This window comes from Coturnix japonica, chromosome 2, assembly GCF_001577835.2.
Source record: "Coturnix japonica isolate 7356 chromosome 2, Coturnix japonica 2.1, whole genome shotgun sequence".
Taxonomy (NCBI): Eukaryota; Metazoa; Chordata; class Aves; order Galliformes; family Phasianidae; genus Coturnix; species Coturnix japonica.
The window spans coordinates 40,711,236-40,731,958 of NC_029517.1; the positions used below are offsets into that span (position 1 = coordinate 40,711,236).

The 20,723-nt window shown below is 46.3% G+C and overlaps 2 protein-coding genes across 7 annotated transcripts; both read left to right on the plus strand.

The window, feature by feature from the left end:
* Positions 1–27: 27 nt before the first annotated feature.
* Positions 28–9,271, plus strand: LOC107309395 (C-C chemokine receptor type 8-like). 5 transcript variants are annotated; one of them, XR_001553168.2, is made up of 6 exons: positions 28–434; positions 526–588; positions 1,296–7,593; positions 8,079–8,229; positions 8,438–8,642; positions 8,908–9,271. XR_001553168.2 is itself a non-coding variant. In XM_015854177.2 (3 exons), exons 2-3 carry the CDS (start codon positions 535–537, stop codon positions 2,376–2,378), a joined length of 1,137 nt encoding a protein of 378 aa, XP_015709663.1. In that variant the 5' UTR covers positions 28–434; positions 526–534; the 3' UTR covers positions 2,379–7,894. The 5 variants fall into 5 exon arrangements, 1 of the variants encoding a protein (XP_015709663.1); XR_001553167.2 differs by having other exon boundaries at positions 1,296–5,493; positions 7,503–7,593; positions 8,079–8,642; XR_001553166.2 differs by having other exon boundaries at positions 8,079–8,642.
* CX3CR1 (C-X3-C motif chemokine receptor 1) lies at positions 8,531–20,384 on the plus strand. 2 transcript variants are annotated; one of them, XM_032442402.1, is made up of 2 exons: positions 8,531–8,642; positions 18,773–20,384. In XM_032442402.1, the coding sequence occupies exon 2, from the start codon at positions 18,787–18,789 to the stop codon at positions 19,849–19,851; it is 1,065 nt and encodes a 354-aa protein (XP_032298293.1). In that variant the 5' UTR covers positions 8,531–8,642; positions 18,773–18,786; the 3' UTR covers positions 19,852–20,384. The 2 variants fall into 2 exon arrangements, with proteins under 2 accessions (XP_032298293.1, XP_015709664.1); XM_015854178.2 differs by lacking the exon at positions 8,531–8,642 and adding an exon at positions 10,584–11,404.
* Positions 20,385–20,723: the final 339 nt, after the last annotated feature.

The following is a 20,723-nucleotide window of genomic DNA, read 5'->3' on the forward strand; positions in this document are numbered from 1 at the left end:
TGCACGTCCTTCAAAGTGCTGACCCCCTAGAGGTCTGAGGTTTCATCTGTAGCACTTAGGACACCCCACACACACACATCGTCCCCGAAAGTCCCCGGTGTGCAAGAGCAGCAGCGCTGCTTCCCAATGATGGTGACACATGGCAGCAGTGCGGGGGCACCTGGTGAGGGACAGGACACCTGGCAGACGCATGGAGCAAGGCACAGGGCTCTTTCATTGACGTTCATGTGAATTGACGTGTTGATCCTCCAGGAGATAAGTCAGATACACGTTTCCGTTTCTGTAAGCGTGAACTAAAGAGAATGAACTGAGTGCCTTGTGGGTTTATACACCTTGAATTTAAAGCCTGTCACGCAGAGGAAGAGGCACTTTGAGCTTCTCTGCTGTCAGGGTGAAGACCTTGCTGGTGGCTTGGCGCTGAGACATAAACTGAGGTAAGCGCTGCCACTATGTATGTATGAAGTTGTATTCACCTCTCAGATGTGCTTTATGCATTGAGATGTTTTTTCTGGCACTTTCACACAGTGTTGTATTATGGATGGGGACCTGAGGAGCCTGCTGGCTGGAGGAAAGCAGGAGGACTTGCTGGTGAGTGGATGCGTGTGAGCTTGCTCCTGAGAGACTGGGAGAGGTCATTGGGGGGGGGGGGGCGCTAAGGGTATGGAAGAAACCCCCGTGGTCGTGGTTCTTTGAAAGCAGCATATGTGAAGGCACCTTCTGCAGAGGAAGCTGCTCGTGTCAGGGCTCACACACTCCTCTCTGGAGTCACAGGGGAAGTCCCTGTGTAGGAGGTGTGCCCTTGCCACTCTCAGTGAGCTTGGCAAGCTGTGGTGGGCACTGCCAGGGAGGCAGCATGGCTTTGGAGCCATGGGCACCCAGCTAAGTCCATGAGCTGGACAAAGATCTCGATAGAACGTACAGCTGAGCCCCAAAACCTTTGCTGGAGGCTCTCAGAACCCTGGCCCCGTTTGGTTGCTGTTTTGCTGATGCTCCCACCAGCACTTGGCCCAGAAGATCGAGCTGGATACAGACATGTGTCTGGGCACATCAAGAAGCTACAGGAGGAGGCTGATTTACCACAGCAGCTGCATCTCCTTTTATCTTCCCTACCCCTCTGGCTCAAGACCCTCAAGACCCTTATACTATCAGGGCTGGGCCATCACAAGTGTTCATTCTCCATTTGTGTCATCTGACCTGGCCATGGTACACCTAATTTTAAACTATGGGCTTTGTATGATAAACTGTATTTTTACTAGGAACGTTAGGACCTCACGAACTTCATTGTCCTTGAACAGGTGGATAACCATTTCTCACCAGCATTTAACTCCTCTACATCTTATGATAACATGTACTACCCTGAACTGGACATTGACTGTGGATTTGAAGGTATTCCAGAATTTGCATCTTCATTTTTTCCAGTGCTGTACTCCATACTGTTTGTGATTGGCTTCGTAGGAAACGCTTTGGTTGTTTGGGTCCTAACAGCCTTCAAGAAAATCAGGGCCATGACTGATGTGTATCTGCTGAACCTCGCCATCTCTGACCTCGTCTTCGTCTTCTCCCTCCCTTTCCTGGCTCAGTACTCCCTGGGGAGCCAGTGGACTTTTGGCAACGCCATGTGTAAAACTGTCAGCTCTGCTTACTTCATTGGTTTCTACAGCAGTGCGTTCTTCATAACCATCATGAGCATTGACAGGTACTTGGCCATTGTGCACTCTGTGTATGCCCTGCAGGTCCGGACGACCACCCATGGAATTATCGCCAGCCTGGCACTGTGGGCGGTGGCCATCTTAGCATCAGTGCCAGACCTCGTGTTCATCCAGGAGAAAGTAGATGATGATAACAGGACACTGTGCACCCATAGCTACCCTGGCAGTGGTAATGGCTGGAAGGTCTTCAGTAATTCTGAAGTTAACATCCTGGGGTGGCTGTTCCCTGTGAGCATTCTCATTTTCTGCTACCACAACATCCTGAGAAACCTGCAGAGGTGCCATACTCAGAACAAGTACAAAGCAATGAAATTGGTTTTTATCGTTGTCATTGTGTTCTTCCTTTTCTGGACCCCTATCAATATCGCGCTCTTCCTGGACTCTCTGAGGAGCATGCATATCATCGATGACTGCCAGACTAGCCAGAGGCTTGACCTGGCCCTGGAGCTGACCGAGACACTCTCCCTCATGCACTGCTGCCTCAACCCCATCATCTATGCCTTTGTTGGGGAGAAGTTCAAGAAGTATCTGTGTGAGGCTTTTGGCAAATATGCCCATTTTCTCTTGATCTGCAAAGGACACAGTGCCTTCAACAGACGCAACACGGACAGACACACCTCTCTGTACACAGCATCCTCACAGTCCTCTTTTGTTGGTAGCATCTTGTAGAGGTGCAAGGCAAAAGCACCATATTTTAGACTTCATTTGAAACTGAGAAGTCATCCCAGTAATTCAATAAAAATAGTCTTTCTGTTTCCTTGTAGGTGGAGGTTTCGGTGCAATGGCCTGTTAGCAAAGTAAGACTAGGAAATCACACAATACCAGAGCAAGCTGTACTGTACCTTGCTCTTTCATGTGCTCTGACACCATTCTGAACAGTGACTGTCCCATGGTTAGCAATTGTGAATGAGAACTTCAGACACTAAAAATGACATTGTGAAATTCATCAGGCACCCCCTGCCCACTGGCTGAATAGTTTACCAATGACTTTTGTCTCCATCACAGGGAAGTATGGGGATGTACTGTTCAGGCAACCTTTTAGGACAAGAGGTATCAGAAAAGTAGAATCATTTGCTTAAGCTTGCTTGTATTGTGGTTCTCTTTGTGATTCTTATTTTTTAGCTCCTTTTTTATCATCTTCCTCCCTTTCCTGTAGCCCATCTGACTTTGTGGAAGTGAGGCTGAAAAACTACCAGCAGGCTGCACAAAGGACAAAGAGATGTGCCTTGTCCCTCCAGCACAGGACACATGGTCCTCCAGTATCCCTAATGAAGTGATGAAAACCTTGAAGGATGGGAAGGCACAGCCTCTCTATGCAATAAGGTGTCGAGTTCACACCTAGGTATTCCTCCACCTAGATGTTGACAAAACACTTGTCTAATATTTATCTTTTTTTAATGCTTATTTAATTCTGCCTCCTGAGTGAGCTGCCCCTCTGAGGGAGACAGTTCATTATGGACTACTTGAAGAGCTGGCTGCAACAGCCATCTTAAAAGAAGATGCCAAATGTGTCCATTGAAACAGGATATCACCCAATTTGAAGTTTTATATTATAAAGATGCTTCCTGCAGTGTAAATGCACAATCCTGGCACCTGAAGAACTTCCCTGTCCTATCACTGCGTATCTCATTTTCCTGTGTCCTGGCAGATTCACATAACCAACCATTCTCCTCACCACCTCCTCTCTCTTCCTCCCTCTTCCCCCCTCTTCCCTTCTCCCTGGGAGAGAGAGACTGAGAGCAGGTTGTCTTCTAGCAATTCAGCCTACCCTGGTAGTATCCCCATACCTTTTAAGTACCCTTGAGGTTATTTCCTAGAGAAGATAGAACAAAACCCAGAAGACAATTCTCTTCAGCTGCTGATCTTCAGATAGTGTTCATTTTAATGTGCATCCATATTGGTGATCTGCAAAATGCAGCCTTTTGCAAGAGCAGGTTGATAACAGTGTGTATGACAAGTAATGTTCCTTCATGTGGGCAGTGACAGATTCCCCAAATGATAAAACAGACTGTGAACAAAAGATGGGGTTTAACCACTTCCTTGATGCCAGCTCTGTGCTGCACCTCCTGCCATTCAGGCAACTTGCTACCCTTGGTCAACACACCTCTTTTTGTTTATGTGCAAGCATTTAAATGCCCAAGAATGGGTTTCATAGAAATTGAGGTTGAAGCTGAAATGTGCTGGACAGGATGCCAGCACCAGCTCTCTTTGTCCTATGGAGGTTTGTAGTAGTCGCCCTCTAGACCATACCTTGCTCATAGCACACGGATGGCAACAACCTCTGCTTTCCCACAGCACACATTTGTGTATGTGCACTACTGCATCCAGCAGTAGAGGATTCTGCAACACTTACTTGCAGACAGAGACCTTCCTTGCATGACCCAGCTCACCCCCTAGCAGCTGGCACACTCATTCAGTTTCCATCACATCACTGCAGGAAAACAGCAGCACCTTCAAATGACAGAATTATGGGAAAGGCAGAATCATTTCCATCCCTTCTCACTGCCTACACTCTCTATCTGCCCACACTACCACTGTGCCGCCCTTCAGAGCCATACCTCCTTGATACCCACAGACAAGCAGGCTCAGGGGTTGGGTATCTGCATTGGAAAAAAGCCTCTTTAGTTACAGGAGGTTCCTTTATTTGTCAAATGTTTGTCCTCCATTTCCATGTTTTCCCCTTCCTCCTCTACATACAAACAAAGCATGGAGAAACCTCAACCCTACTAACACATGTCTTGTCCAGCCTCTGCACAGCAGGTTTTGCAGTCAGATCTGAAATGGACATCATTTGCAATAGTACAGAGCAGCCCCTGCCCTATGCAAAAGCAGGAAGGAGATCTTTCTTTCAGTGGGTTAACCTGCGGCCTAAAAGGGATCCAAGCCATGTAGATGAAGAGCAAAATATAAAGCTGTGTGGAGGTGCAGCTTAGGCATGGTAACCAAAATGAGAGGTGCACAGATTGCAGTGAGGCTGTGCCGCAGAGCAGAAAGGTGTGAGGAGAGGACAACAGTGTGCAGCTCACCCTGGGTGTTGGGGTTTCTTTGTTCTGGGATGTGCTGTGTTTGTGTGATACGCTCCGAGGTGACTGTGAACATTTAGATCTGTGCAATATTTGTTTGGTTTTCTAACACTCAGTGGTCATCCTGTAAAGAGATGTACCACAGGGGCTCAGGAAATGGTTGATTTCTATTAATGCACTGATGGTAAAAGGTGTTAGTAGTTTTAAGCGAGTCTTGAGGAAAGAAACCACTCAAACACCTACAGTGCCTCCATGGTGCTCCTGCAGCCTGTCTTCAGCTGCTCAGGTGAGCTGATATGTTCTCTGTGCTCTTCCTTTGCATCCTCCCAGCTGGAACTCCACAGTCTAGCAAAAATGGGCTCATTTTGCTGTCACTACAATTTTAATTGCTGGTGCTGATTGAGATGTCATGCTGGAGGTCACCAGCAGCCAAGTCATGAAGGAGCTGGTAGATGCTGAGTACTGTGGGTCTTCACCAAAACTCTCTGTGTTTTGACAGGGGGATGCTTTGCTCCTTGCACACAGCTCTCTGCAGCACTGAAGATTTCCTGCCAAGGCAGCTGCCTCCCTCCCTGCAGCAGCTGCACCGGGAGTTGGACCAACCTCAGCTCCCCGCTGCAGCCTGGCGCTGCGAGCTGCTGCTGTCAAAGGGGAGGAGGTGAGACCCACATCCGGATGCTGTGTGGGCAGCAGAACATGCAGTTCTCTGTGCTCCTCTCCTTTCTGAAGGGACAGGCTTGGAAGCTGCCTGCTGCCCTGAGGTGAGTGCAGGACAGCAGAAGGAACCCCCTGTATCTTCCTTGAGTCTGAGTGGCATCATAGTCTGTTCTGGGCAGACATGGTGCATGGTCAATTGTTTGCTCAAAAGGAGTCTGCCACAGTTTCAGAAATGGTCCCACTCACATCTGCTACTCAGCTTTACAACCTGAGCATGGTCTTTTTGCTGCAGTGAGACAGACTGAAGGGAAGTCAGGACGAGTTGGGCACATTACCTAGTCAGATATTCTCATGTGTATCATCTTAAAACCGAGACAAAAGCAATAGTCACCCACATCCAAACTTAAGCCAGTCTTGTTTCCTTTTGATTCACTATTGGTATGTGTGAAACACAGAGTAAAAAGGAGTGAGTAAAAGCTGTGTACCTGGAGGAAATATGTCTACACGCAGTGTAAGTCCTTTTACAGGCTCTTGTGCAGGAGGCTGACCTTACTGGTAACCCATGCTCTCCAGTATATCTGCAATATGTCTGTAGGGTTTTTCAATCACCCTCTTAGGGCAGGAGCAGGGAAGTTGCGCTGACAGCATGCAGACCAAATTAGCTCTCATCCATAATGTGTCTATGGGGCTGAGGGTGAGCTCTGCTCCACTTTGCCACCAGAAGCCCAGCCACATCATTCTCACTCCAAAGAGATGGTTGCTCCCTTGGAGCAGGCAGCCAAGCAGAAGTTGGCTCTACCAAAATGGAGTTCTGAGCCAAGAAGGGGAAGGAAAAGGCAAGGTTCAGCAGATAGATGTCAGTCACAGCCCTGGCTGTTAACCCAGGTGCAGACCTAGGCTTCTAAGTGTGTTGCTGCGCTCAGCTGGCAGGGCAGTAGCCAAGTGGTGACTCACTGAAGACCTGTGTTGACCACAAATCTATGAGTTTGGTTTCTTTACCTGAGATTCATACAGAAACAGCAACCTCCGCTTCATCTTGAAATGTAGTTTTCGTCAGCAAAGAGATCTCTAGAATGTCAATGGAAGACAATTTGCCCCACGCATCTCTGAGGTGCCACTGGCCCTCCCCATGTGCCTCATACCGCCATCAGGGAGGAAGCAGTACAACCACTGCTGGGTTTCTGGTGAAGGCGTGCAGCCCCATGTTTTTCAAGGTTTGTTAGTTTATTTGTTTTCCTTAGGAAGTATCCACCCTAAAAGTGCAGTCAGAGGTATCACTTCGCTCATGCCTCTCCTCGAGACATGCGCTCTGTGGGATGGCTTCCAGACACTTAGAAATGATCCTTCCAGAAGGACTCCTCCCATCTAAAAGCATCCCAGCCTCTTCTCTGCTGTGGTAACATCTGGCTATGCCCAGAGATAGCATGGTTCACATTCATAATGGGGCTTTTCCTGGGCGTATGCCCTGTAGTCTGGGCAAGTAATGCTGACCAAAGCAAAGCTGCTGCTGAACCGCAGAGGTTCCAATGCACAACTTGTATGGTGTGCTTCTGCTTGACTGAACAGTTTTGCATAAAACTGTGCTTCTCTTCACTCAGCTAAAACGCCAAAATGTGCAGAGCACTACATAGAAATCCCCACTCAGCACAGTGGAAGCATGATTTGGGTTTCCACAGTGCTGACTCGTGCATCTGCTGGGCTGTCATCTCTACCCAACACCTCTTGTTCCAGAGCTGGCTGGGACTCGCATGGGTCCAGCGTGTTTTTTGGCTAATTGATACAGTCAGGGCTAATTAGTGCAGTCAGAGAATGCCAGGCCAGCTCTGGTGTGAGCACTTCTGTCAGATGCCATGTAAGACAAGATACCTCCAAAAGAGCAGTGCTACCAAGCCAACAGCAAGGCCTGCTGTGGTACCTCTCACTCAGAGCTATTTTTTCTCTCCATGTGCTGGTATGCACCCTGACCAACTGAGGTCTTCACATCCCATCTGCCCCCACTGGCTGCCTGGGTATCTATTCCTGTTTTCAGGGATCCTGCAGCACAGGTTCAGGAGGGGCTTGTAAGCAAGGCCAGCATGTAACAGTGGTCCCTTATTTTCTCCTTTCTGTACAGGAAAAAGCAAACGAAACAAAAACGGGCTGTTGTAGAGCAGCAAGGGAATAATGCCTGAAACTCCTACCTGTTTGCTGACCCATGTTTGGAGGTAAATGCAGTCTTTGTAGCAAACGTGAGTGGGGTGCCAAGGTAGCACATGGGAAATGAACTGTATAGTATATGAGTCACAGAATATCCTGAGCTGGAAGGGACCCACAAGGATCACCAAGCCACACCTGTTACAGATTCATAAGTTGAGAGGTCATAGATAGGTAGTTCTGGAAAGTAATTGAGTAATAAACTTTCTCCATTCTCAGGTCCTTTTATTTGTTTATCTGTATCTATTTATTTATTTATTGGTACTGGAAATCAAATATTTGAATAATAAACCTGTTCAGTTGTCGTGTCCATCCATTCATTCATTCATTTAACAGTGAAATCTCAGATTAAATCTTTGTTTTGCAATGTCAGCAGGCTCCCAGAGGCTGCTCATAAATCCAACTAGAAAAAGACACTACATGTATTTTGCTTATGGTATAAACAAGAGATATGCAACTTCTCTTTGACTTGTGTGCTTGCTTTCTGAATTTCTAGAGTAAAAGCATTGGAACCAAAGAGGGGAAGCAAGGTCCAGGTGAAGTGTGTTCCCCTTTAAATACAGCTGGTTGAGTCCTCAGGCTCCCCTTCTCCTCATCCTCTGGGACAGGATCAAGGAGCAATTTGGGATGCTACTGCAGCTCTACAAGTAGGTTAACAGTCCTGGAAAGGTTTCTCCCTGGTAGACAACAAGAGAAAAATGTAGAGCTGGTTGAGAACTGAAGACCAAAAGGCACAACCTGCACCCTGCAAACTATGGTGACTGTGGTAACTCAGATGTGCTGAGCAGGGTCTGAAATAGACAGAGAAACTGAGCAGAGCTGTGGGTCTCCACTCACCTCTCTATTTCCTTGCAGCACCCCCAGTAATCCAGCAGCAATACCAGCACAGCATGCCCAGTCTCTTCTTGATTTCAGAGGCCCACCAACCCTCTCTGAAGCCTGGCGCCATGGAGAAATAGCCACAGTCTGACTCATTCATGAACCTGAACGTTGATGCTGGGCTTACCAACTGCTTGCTGTGGAGGCTGGTTCCAAAAAACGAAATGAATCACCACCTGAGGTGAGATACCCATTTAGTGATGATATCTCAACACAGTACCCACCCAGGTCAAGGGCTGTGCAGGTCTTTGCAGACCAACAGATCAGGGCATGGCTGTCGGAGCAGGTTACAGTAGGGGGGTTCTTTTTGCTTGCACAAAGCGTGCCATCTTTGTGTGCAAGAGTGCCAGCTTTTTGTGGCTCTTCCCTTCTCTAGCTCTTGAGTTAAGACATTTCCACCCCTAGGTGTAGCTTTTCTCCCTCTCTCTCTGTTTTTGCCTCTCCAGATTCGTAACAAAGAACAACTGCATCTCCTACTGGCAGGCTGGAAATCTGCCGTGTCAAGTGACATGAGAAGACTCAGAGGCTCTCTCTGCTGGGTCTTGCTTCAGAGGCTTCTCCTTCCCTCTGAAACAAGTGGAGGAGAACAAAGACACAGGGTGGTCACACTCCAGGCAAAGCTTTGGGGGAAGAGATGGCTGCAGTCAGCACTAAGCATCCCAGATGCACTGTTTAGGCTCATAAACTGTGTGAGGGTTGGCATTCACCCCTCAGAGAAATTGTTTATAGATACTTTTATTGTGTCTTCAAAGTGAAAGTCAAATATATCATAGGAGGCTTAGGGCAATAAAAAAGATGTTTGAGATCCCATTACTGTGCATTTGGATGGAATAAGAAGGCTCATGATCTACAAAGGATGTTTTGGACCTTGATATGAGGCTTTGAACCTTTCAGCATATGGCTTTCAGCTCAGGAGCTTGATCATAAAGCTTTGATATCTCAGTATGTATGTTTGATCCCCAAAAGAGTCTTCAGGCCCTAAATATCAGCTTTTGGCCCCCAGCATGTGGCTTTGGGCAGTTGAAGGGAGGCTCTGAGCATTAAAATAAGGCTTTGGGCTTTCACAAAGGTGATGATTGACTGGTGAGTGGAAGGGGGGATGGCCATTGAAGGAGACCTTTGGTTCTAAAATTCAGGCATTGGCCCTTAGAATGAAGTTTGTCCTGTCAAAAAACATCGTGGTTGCCCAAAAGTAGCCTTCATGCCCCAAAATCCTCAAGGTCTGTATTTGCTGTAACTCCAAAGCCACATTCTGGTGCTGCAGCTCAGGGATCAAGGAGAGCAGCAATGCCCTGACATTCCCATGCAATTGCATCTGCCCAGGGAAGCTTCCAAGAGCCAAGAAAGACTTTTTCTCTAGACATTCAGCACCCAGACACCTACCTGCCTGTGCTTCATGGATGACAACGAACCAGGATTATCCCTCGGGTTAGGAGGGTCTCTTTCTTCTTAGCTTGGAGAAGTAAAAGGTGCTTTTCCCCCTTGTGTGTGGATAAGGATGAGAGCCTCTCCAGCAGCTTTTTCATATTTTCTTATCCCTGGGCTATGTCCCAAGCAGTGTGTGAAATGAGGCAGAAAACAAAGCTGTTCTTTCTTGATGCACAGTTGTCTTTTAGGCAGCATTCGTTTCATATGTATTCAATCTACACTGAAAACGCATGTTAAGATAATGAGTAACACTCTTATCTGGGCTTATCACATCAGTGTATAACAAAAAGTCTTTTCTGCTCCCCAGGGGGATCTGTTGAGGAAGTGTGTAAGTCTGCATGACTTAGTTTCTCTTCATTTGAAGCCCTGCAGTTACAGCTTCTGTGGGTATCCCTTTTGGCACATGTGTAGAGCTGCAGGGATAACTTCAAAGCATTGTTGGCATCAAGGAAGATTAACTCATCTTTCTGAATCTGGCAGTTCTCACAATGAGGTTTCCTTAATGCTGTGTATTAGAAGTCATCTTCTTGAAAGCTGAAAGCGTGTGATTTTGGCAGTCAGAGCTGCTACTTTCAGTGCATGAGGAAAAACCAACTTTGAGCCTTTTGATACAAAAAATGAGCCTTTCCTACAAAAAATGGACAGTTTCTTACCTCTATTTGTGAAGGAGAAGAATGAGGCTGCTGGCACCCCAAATATGCTTAGCCATCACACCTCTAATGCAGCCCTGAGCATCACATGCTCAAATCCAGAGCCAAAAAGGGTCCTAGAGGAATGAATATCCTTAAATTCTCCAGCCCAGGGGACTGCAGGGAGATGTGCTCAAAATCTTATTTATGAGCAAAGAAGCAGCACAACGTATTGTGAGTATAACGATAGTCTCAGGGCTCTAAACGTTACTCCAGAAGTCTGCAGAAGAAGAAAGAATATCAGTGCAGTTAAAATTATTTTGCATGCGCTTTCTAGCCCTTTTCCTTCCCCTGCTTCTCTGGGTCCTAAAGCTGGTGGCTTCACCCTGGCGGTGGTATGAAGGTGGTGTCACAGCAAGCTGTAAGCATCGCTGGAGGAAAGCTGCCACCATGCTGCCCACACTGCCCCAGCCCCTGGCATCTGAGACCATCCCCAGTTGAGAGGTTCAATCCATTCTATCCCCTTGGTCCCAAGTGCCCTCACAGAGAGAGTCAGCATTTGGAAGAGTCACCCTCAGCACTGTATATTAAGGGGAAGGTGTGAAGATCCCAGAGGATTTCTTTTCTCCTCTGTTCTGCTTCTGCATGCACTTCAGCCCCACGGACTGGTTGTGTCCTGCCTCACTATTTCACAACATGACAGTGGGACCACAGCTGAGCACATCAATACCCAGCTCAGCTCTGAAGCTCAGCCCAGGAAGCTGCTCTGCCAAAGTTCAGGTTTCATAGGGCAGGCATAAATGCAAGAGAAGAGGAAATATACATTTGAAAACAATCAGGTTCAGCCTGAAGAAAACACTGTTTTTCAAGACAACTACGAATTAAGGTAAGAGACAATTATATTTCACCTATAACTTGTCAGATCAGGATGACAAGTGGTGTCTCATGAACTTAGGGAATCTCCTCACTGCTTAACTCTGGGAATCTAAGTGAGATTTACTTTGTATTAAGATGATGTGGGCTCTGTTTACAAACGGGGAAGGCAGAAAGGAGAACGCTTTTACCAGTCAAAGCAAACCAGGGCAGAGGCATTTTAGTTGGTGGCTGATTTTTTGTGGCATCTTGTGGTGAGGGAAACAATCACCCTGCTAGAATCCCTCAAGGTTAAAGCAGAACACTGAGGGATGAACAGCGTGCAGAATCAGCACAGAAAGACGGACTGGGTGGATACAGCCTTTCTACTTCACTACTTTCTACTTCACTATGTATTAGATGTCTGCAGGGATTTTTGAACACTGCACTCACCAGCACTGCTCATTTTTGACTTTGGCCAGTGAACCAACAGCATAAACATCAATGACAGTGAAAATGACAGTGAAAATCCAATGCAGGATTTTTGCTAGAGATGATAGAAAGTGGGCAGACTGTCTGGGTAATGACAGAAATCCAATAATCTGAGAAATCAACTTTCTGTATGACCACATTATTTAATTTCTCTGTGACTCAGCCTTCAATGGGAAGGGTGTTACACAATCCATTTTGGTGAGACATTTGTGTAGTAGAGTTGCAGCCTCCCATTAAGTACTTGTGCGATATAAATACAGATGCAGAAATAGCTGCTCCCAACATCTACTCTGTTGGGGAAAAACCTGGGTTCAGGGCAATGGCAGCGAACTGGGCAACAGGATGAAAGAAGGCAAGAGACTGCATTGAGTTCTGGAAGTTTGAGCAGTGCAGAAAAAGTCCAAAATAGGGGATAATTAAACCTAAATTTGGGAAAGGTGGATGCAAGAACATGCAGGGAGCTGGGAGGTCTGCTAGAGGATAGTGTGGTCTTGATAGGAAATTATTCATCAGGACACTGTCATAGGTTAATGTGTGCTGCCCTCTGAAAGCACAGGGGAGAGGATAATTCAATAGATCTCCCATTTCTCAGGTTTCTCAAAGATGCCATAATTAAAAGATCTTATTAACAACAAAAGGGGGACAGGAAATACATAGGCACAACAATAAAGGTGATGGGAGGATGGTGCCAGCAGTAACTATAAACAAGCACAAACAGTGCACACTGCTGCAAACAACTGCCTCTTTCCACACTCTCTGCCACAGAAAATATGAAGAAAATCTGAATACCACTCAAGTAGAGAATGCCTGAGAAAAATAAATACTGAGGAAGAGCAGTTCAGAGAAAACAAGGGCAGAATGCACAGCTATGCATGTAAATATTAGAGGTCAAGTGTATACTGTCAGGTCATACTCTCCTCAGTCATTTCTGTAACAGGTATGTACGGCTCTGAGCTTCTTAGAGCCACGTTTCTGAAGTAGCTGGTCTTCCAAAGGCTCTGACTGGTGCCTTGTGAGGTTCTTGGAAGTACCTTAGTGCTTAGCTCCCATTCAAGTGAATTATTCAAGTAGTGACAGCATCTCATTTCAACGCTTTGATGTGGTTATCTTCAACTTCAGTTGCTCAAGAGCCCCTACAGATCATGTCCTGAAAGTTGAGCCCATATCCCACTCCGTCAAGGCAACGCTCATTTCTTCTGTTACCTAGAGGGTAACAGCAACAACAACAACTAAGAGCTCCCTGGGGATACAGCATGACCAGAAGACCCTCAGAATGGCCTTGAGAAAATCCGAAGAGCAAGATGTTGGGAGCAGGTGGGATCATTGGCACATGGGCACCATATTTCCTGCATGGCCACAGCCTCTGGAGGACTTTGAGAGAGGGAGGTTAAAGTGTTAAAAGCCTCATCTCACAGCTTTCATTATAAATACAGCAACAACCACAGGGGCAAGCTGCCACGGCCCCAGAAACCACACAGAGCCCGGTGCAAGCATGGGATGTGGCCATGGGCACAGGGTCCTGGCACAGAGGCTCAGTCCCTTGTGCCCCCCTTGCCAGGAAATCAGTATGAGCAGCAGCTGGGTGGGACCAGGGTATGAGCATCTCCAGCTCTTGGTCAAAATAAGACCTTTGTGTTTGCTCTGCAGCACAGGTGGCAAAGCCTTCCCCATTGGTAGACAGGAATAGCTCCATGTTTCTGTTTTATTGTTTTCTTTATAAAAATAAGAGTATAGCTAATTCCAATGCAGTGATTAAGCTGAAAGTTATGCCCTGGTTCCTTGCTGCTCTGCAGTTATCTCCAGGTTAGCACTTTCTGGTTGCTTTATAAAGCCTTAGGTTACAGTGACAGATCCTGGACTCTATGCTATCCCCTCCTGTCCTTTATAACCTAAGCCTGAAGTTTTCCAGTACATTTATTTTACCCAAAAGTATTGGGTTCAATTTCTAGATTTACATGCTGCTCATCTCCACCTATTGGTCTGAATTTAAGTTATAGAATCTACCACTTCAAACTTAATTTGTGAAGGTGATGTAAAAACCATACTACAGGTTCAGGGAAGGGATTTTCTTTACAATCTTTTTGACCTAAATGTCTTTGCTAAGGGGCTACAAGCCTCTGCAGTTTTCAGGTTTATCTTAATCTGAAGTGGTTTGATCATCTTCCGTTTCTAAGCCTTTTATTTTGTACCTTAAATGCCCTGATTTTTGGAAAGCACCCAGTGTTCTTCTTATTCATCTTGAACTTCACACCGAGTTGGAAAATCTAAGAACAAAGTGGCCCACAGCACTACTTGCTTTTGAAAATCTTATCCTTGGTCTTCTGGGGAGCATCCACAAATTAAAGCACCCAAACTGGTAAGCAGTAAATAAGCTTACAGAACACTGCCTGCCCACAGAAATGGTCCAACTGATCTGATAATAAATCACGGGAGAAAGAATAAATCCAAAGTAAGAGTTTTCTGCACCTTAAAGTCATCAGAGAAGGACAGTAGGAACAGAGAGCAAGAGAGTACCTGACAGTGTCCCAGTGGTTTGCCTACTCTGCTCTACTTCCTCCACCTCTTATGAGATCTCACATATGAAGCATGCCTACAGCCCCAGTAGTGAGCCCTACAGCTATAAATTTTTCCCTCCTGCGTTCCTTCTCACGTAGTACAGCTGCAAACACCCAAAGATTGCATCAGCTTTTTGTACTGAAACATCCAGCCGGGTGCTCAGTTTCAGTGTCTGCCCACATTGGCTTCACATTTGCCTGGTGGATAGACCCCGTGCTCTAGGCATGGTTTGTGGTGTTCATCTCTCCAGCATGAAATGCTGGCTACAATAAGCGTGAGGGTGAATCATCCCAGAAACTCCAGATTACTCAGAGCTGGCTGAACTGCTGCCCAACCACCTAGTTTTCTGATCATATCACCCTATCAGCTCTGATTCCCAATCTGCTTTCATTCTGCTGATGATAATACTGAAGTGTTTTGGGGTTTGAATTCATGGCTCCCATAGAGTTTTTACAAACAATATATCCAGTTTGGTAAGGATTATTTCACTTACACTAGTTTTTAAAAATTTATTTATATTTTAATCTGACAGCTCATCAGTTCATCAGTCCAAATCCAAATCCAATCATGCTGCTACATAAGATTTGTGTCACCTTGGGCTGGAGAGTGTCCATCCCAATAGCAGGCAATGCAATCCAAGGCTTTAAATCTCCTGCTTCGTTCCCTAGCTAGCTAACACATTACCAAGTAGCTCTAGACATCATCCCCAAAGGACAGAGCTGCCCAGCTCTGAAAGATAAACCACAGCAACTGCACCAACCAGTTGGGTGTAAGACTAGAAACTGGGCACCATCTCCGGTTAGTGCGTCACTCTCACATCTCAGTTTTGTTTTAGGCACCATCCAAACTACCATTAGCAGTGTTTGCAGCATCCTAGTGACTACATGCAGAGCATTTGGTGCCAAAGTTTCACCCAGAGTGCTAGGAAGGCTTTCAACCTGCTTCCCTCCTGTTCATTTCCATTCAGTCCCAGTTAATTCCCTTAAACCTCTGTGGTGTTTGCTAGAAGGGCCACTGGTAGTTAGGAGACTTCATTTGGAGGACATGCCCATGGTCTTGCCAAGACTCACCAGCAGGTGGGAAGCTGATGGGTGTAGCTGCAACAGCACAAAAGCAATGATGTGTATATATGGGTAGGATGGTTGCAGCTCAGATCAAGGCATGAGAAAGGCACGTGTGTTGATTGGGTTTCACAGGGGTCCCCACAAAGCCTATCGGTTTCTCTAGGCCAGCACCAGGCTGAATCACTGCTGTGGTGTGCTTGGGTGTGTTGGGCCAAGAACATGCCTTGTTTGCATGGGAAAAGCAAGTTAAGTCAACCTCGCCCTGAAGTGCTGACCAAGGTGTGAAAATCTTCTCGAATGCTTCATCATCATGTGGTGCAAATTTGAAGCATGACTAAGCATGAGGTCTGGTTTGGGTTGTTCCTTAGCTTCTCTTCATTCAGTCACAGCAGAGGCACTGTGGAATGCCAAAGAGCTGGCAGATCTGGCTTCTTGACAGTAGAGCTTGTAGCATGCCATCTGGCTGATGATAACGAGATGGATCAGATGTGCAGTCAGGATTTGGCTCTTGAGTCACCCAGACTGATGTCAAGGATTTTTGAAGGTTGACATGCAATGTCTGTTGCTTAGGGGAGTTTGGTGAATCTCTCATAATTTCACTTCCCTATGTATTATATACAGTGCACGTGACAGAAATTGGCTGGGAATATCTGGGTTGAGAAATAGGGTTTTCATCCTGCCAACTGTTGTCTCTTAGGCAGCTACAAACATATTTAAAAGCAGAAGTGTTTGTGGGGAGTAGGGCCCAAAGCCATGCGTAAATCTGTAGAGAGAAAAGTGGTTTAACATCTCCATGAGAAGCAGAAGTGAATCTACTATTTCCTGTATTCAGCAAGGGAAAATGCCTGGCAGAGACAAATTGAAGCCACATCGTTCTTACTCAGTATGCTCTGCAGTCTTCACTTAACTTTTTCCCTTATTTTAACGTTTATCATAAGCACAAAAGAGTAATTTGGGTTGAGTCAGACAGTGATCAGACTATCAATGTGTGGGGTGGGTTCTGCAAGACTGGCAGCAGACACCTGGCTGGGAAGAATGTGGGTGGCCATATTCCGGTTCTCAATCCAGAATGCAATGAAATTTTATTGCATTATGCACATCTGACATATGAGTCGTTTCTTGTGAGGCTTTTGGTCAGTTGCAGTGCACCTGCTGGGTAATACCAGCTTAAACTGAGCAAAGTGGTCTCAGACAAGCTAAATATTCGAACAGGGCTGACCTCATTACCTATGCAGGATGACTAGCAGTAAGAGAAGACCCCCAGGGCTTAGGGCCATCCCATAGCAGAAACTGCATTTCTTGACAAGTATGAGACCTTTCCATTGCCCAGCATTATATATTGACGTGTACTGGCTCATATAGAAACCTTCCAGAGGAGCAAGCTGCCTTTCTAGGCACGAACTGAGGGAGCAAGCATGGGAACCATGAGCACAACAAGTAGGGGCTCTCAAGAGGAGACAGTGTGAGCTCCCTCTTTCCAGTTGAAGTTCACACACCAGCACCGCCAAACAGCTCTCCTTGGGTGCATGGATAGCAGAGATGCTAAGAGGATATGAGAGGTATCAATTGACTCTTACTTCTGTGTCAGGACAGGCTGGGACCTTGAGTCCTCCATTTATCTCTTGCTGAGGCTGATCAAACCCCATGCACAGCCTCTTTCATTTAGATAGCGTCAGTGAAGCGCTAGTCATGAGCGTATCAGCCCACAGGGCAGTGCACAGTGCAGAGGAGTGGCAGGGAGCTATGCGGGCTCTTAGTGACTTGTATGTGTCACAAGAGCCTCTGGTGCACCACTGATATGCCTTTTCATTATAAAGGGAGCTGCTGCAGACATTTAATCTCTGAAGAGATGAAAGAAAAGGTCAGCACTGGAAGGCATTACCCAGGGACGTGGTGCAGTCACTGACCTTGGAGGCATTCAAGGCATGTTTAGATGTTGTGTTGAGGGCCATGGTTTAACAAGAACTGCTGGTGATAGGTGGATGGTTGGACTGGATAATCTTGTAAGTCTTTTCCAGCCCTGGTGATTCTATGATTCTATGATTATATACTGTGTCTGCTGCTTGTTCCTGTATCCCTTCACACAGTAGATTAAGCAGTAACTGGGCAGACACAGGAAGAGATAGGCAACATCACACCCATCTCTGTCAGCAGTTCTAGTTAGTTATCTCACCAGTAGAAAACTGAAACCTTGTTTTCTCATTGTTTGCCATGAATTCTGCACATTGCCACTGGAGAACCAACCTGGGCAGCAGGCAGAGGGCTTGGTTCCAGATGCTGTGCACCCATGGGTGCTCCTGCAGGCTGCATGCAGCCCGGCCCTCTGTCAGTGCCCCACGGCGCCCATGCTGAGACACCCCTTCTGCCGGCCCGCTTTTCCTGTGCCAAACCACAGAGCTTGTTTGCTAATGACTGTGGGCACTTCTCATTTAGGTGCCTGGGGGACAGCAAAGCTTTGAAATTTAAGAATAAAGTGTTTTAAAATGGAGAGTGCACATTGTCAGCTGGCACTCCTTGAGTAATGACTGCAAAATGAGAGGCCAGATCTTAATGGGCCGCACCACAAAGGACATTCTATCACTGAGATATTTGGAGAGAGTATCAGGATAGTCAGATCAACCATCCACAGGGGATTTTGTTGTAGTTACCACCACATCATACGAAACTTCTTAGGCAAGGGCTGTCTCACACCTTGGGGCATTTCTACTCCATGCATAGCCATGCAAGGCTCGTTGCAAACAGCCTGCGGAAGTGATTGCTGTCAGGGGAGCATGGACATGTAGGCTGGGATTCTATTTGCTTCACTCCCGATCTTTGCTCCTTTGCTGCCATATCAGCACGCATCTGCCAAGCTGGGCGTCTTACCACAATTCCACCCTGGGGTTAGCATTTGGGGTTAGACTCAGCTGCTGCTGATCACAGTTCCATTTAGAATGTTGCTTCCTGCTGAACGCTGCCCAGCAAAACGGGAGAGTGTCTGCATTTCTCACGCAGCGATGCACCACTTGCACTGCTTGCATTGCTGCTACTCGGCCTCCCATGCAAGCAGAAGGTGCTCCTGCACCCTTTAACATTCTCACTTTTTTCTTGTACTAGGGAGCTAATTTTTAATGAAGTACGTGTAAGAGTCTGGACTTATCTTAGTATCTACCACTACCGCTACAGTGATAAAGCTCTCACTAACCCAAATAGTTACATAATCCCAAAGCGAGTGTTGGTGAGGCCTCTCACACCAGATCCTGGGTCTCTCTCTAACATTATTCTCTTTTCCCTTTTCACGTTGCTTCTAGCCAGAAAATTCAGCATGACAGAAGCACTGCCTGAAGTGACAACCGAATACAGTTACGATGAAACTGCTTACACCTGTGATGAAACTGACATCCAAGCATTTGGAAAAATATTTCTGCCATTGTTTTATATCACTGTGTTCGCCCTCGGCCTTGCAGGGAATGTAATGGTGGTTTTGGCCATCGTGAAAGAAGGCAGTAAAAAGAGCATTACTGATATTTATCTCCTGAACTTGGCTGTCTCAGACCTTCTTTTCGTGATCTCTCTCCCCTTCTGGGCTTCCAACACAGTGAGGGGATGGACCTTTGGCACTATCCCCTGCAAAGTTGTGTCCTCACTGTATTACATCGGATTCTTCGGGGGCATGTTTTTTATCACCGTGATCAGTATCGACAGATACTTGGCCATTGTCCGGGCAACGTATTCCTTGAAATCCAGAACGATGAAGCACAGCTTTCTGATAACCTGCGGGGTATGGGCAACAGCAGTTCTGGTTTCGGTGCCACATTTTGTGTTCTCCCAGATGTTAGAAAATGACTGCTTCCCTGTGTTACCCCCGGAGCTGATGAACATCTGGCCGGTGTTCTGCAACGTGGAACTGAACACCATTGGTTTTTTGATCCCAGTCTGCATCATATGCTATTGCTACTGCGGGATCATCAAAACCCTGCTGTACTGCAAGAACCAGAAAAAAGCACGAGCCATAAAACTGACCTTGGTTGTGGTGGTTGTGTTTTTTCTGTTTTGGACCCCATACAACATACTGATTTTTCTCGAGACTTTGAGGCACTACGAGTTGTTTATAAGTTGCAATCAAATTAAATCACTGGACTATGCAATGCACCTGACCGAAACCATCGCATTCAGCCACTGCTGCCTTAATCCTCTTATCTATGCCTTTGCTGGGGAAAAATTCAGGAAGTATCTTTACCGTGTCTGCTTCAAGTACTGCCCATGCCTGTGCTTCTGTGGGCCCTGCAATCATTACGAAGTTCGCCCTTCAGCTAGCTATGCAGAAAGCATGGTGAACAGCAACATTACCCTCAACACCAGTGACCAGGATGGAACTGTCTTCCTCTGAAGCCAGAAAACCTCCTTGGAAAAAGAAATCCATGTAGATATATCTCTGCAGGGCTAGCACTGCCAAGAGACTAATGTTAGCCATTGGGAAAGACTTATGACAGCACTGAATTACTGACGTGCTTTTTGTTAAGCATTAAATATTCTAAAGTAGTGAATATTTTAAAAACAAAAGCAGTACAACATGTCAAGGCTGAACACTGAAGCGAATCAAGAGAGAGGTAAAGTAGAAGCAAAAGCAGCATCATCTGCCCAGAACAGCAATGGAGAAGAATTTAGGATAGGGACACTGTTACATGGTTTTGTCATCTACACTTCTGTGTCCGTACGTGCATGTGGTATAAATGTACATAGAAATTAACTCCTTTTTAATAAAAGATCTCTAATTAGTAGCAGCTGACTGTAAGCAAATGGGACTGTTTTTATTGCTATATATTGAACTATCTCCATTTGGAAGAAATTTTGGGGAGTTCTTGATTGCAACAAATGTTTTACCTGTGCTTTCATAACTAATAAAACCCTAAAAAAACCCGAGTTCTTTCTGAATATGCATTTAGTGCCAACCATACACTCAGCAACATTTAATTAACAGAGCAAGGACTCTCCTGAAGAGCTTGGGACCCAACCAGGAGCTGATCTGCACCAGTGGCACCTCTTCTGATTTCTTTGGACATGATAAGGCAGAGCACTTCACATAGCACATCCTCAAGAGTTCTGCTGAGTGAGTGTCTGCCAAGTTGGTAAAACGTTGGGACAACTGGCACTGGGATGAGGGCTGGGGGTTGTTGTGCTTAGCCACTGCAGTACAGAATAGGTATGTGCTTCACATCCATGCTCTGCTTGCCAAGACAAACTCATGCCAGTGGGACACAT

Coding starts and splice junctions, on each gene's coding strand:
- LOC107309395 (XM_015854177.2), top strand. CDS start 535: ATGGATGGGGACCTGAGGAGCCTGCTGGCTGGAGGAAAGCAGGAGGAC. Junction 589..1,295: donor GAAAGCAGGAGGACTTGCTG/GTGAGTGGATGC, acceptor GTCCTTGAACAG/GTGGATAACCATTTCTCACC.
- CX3CR1 (XM_032442402.1), top strand. CDS start 18,787: ATGACAGAAGCACTGCCTGAAGTGACAACCGAATACAGTTACGATGAA.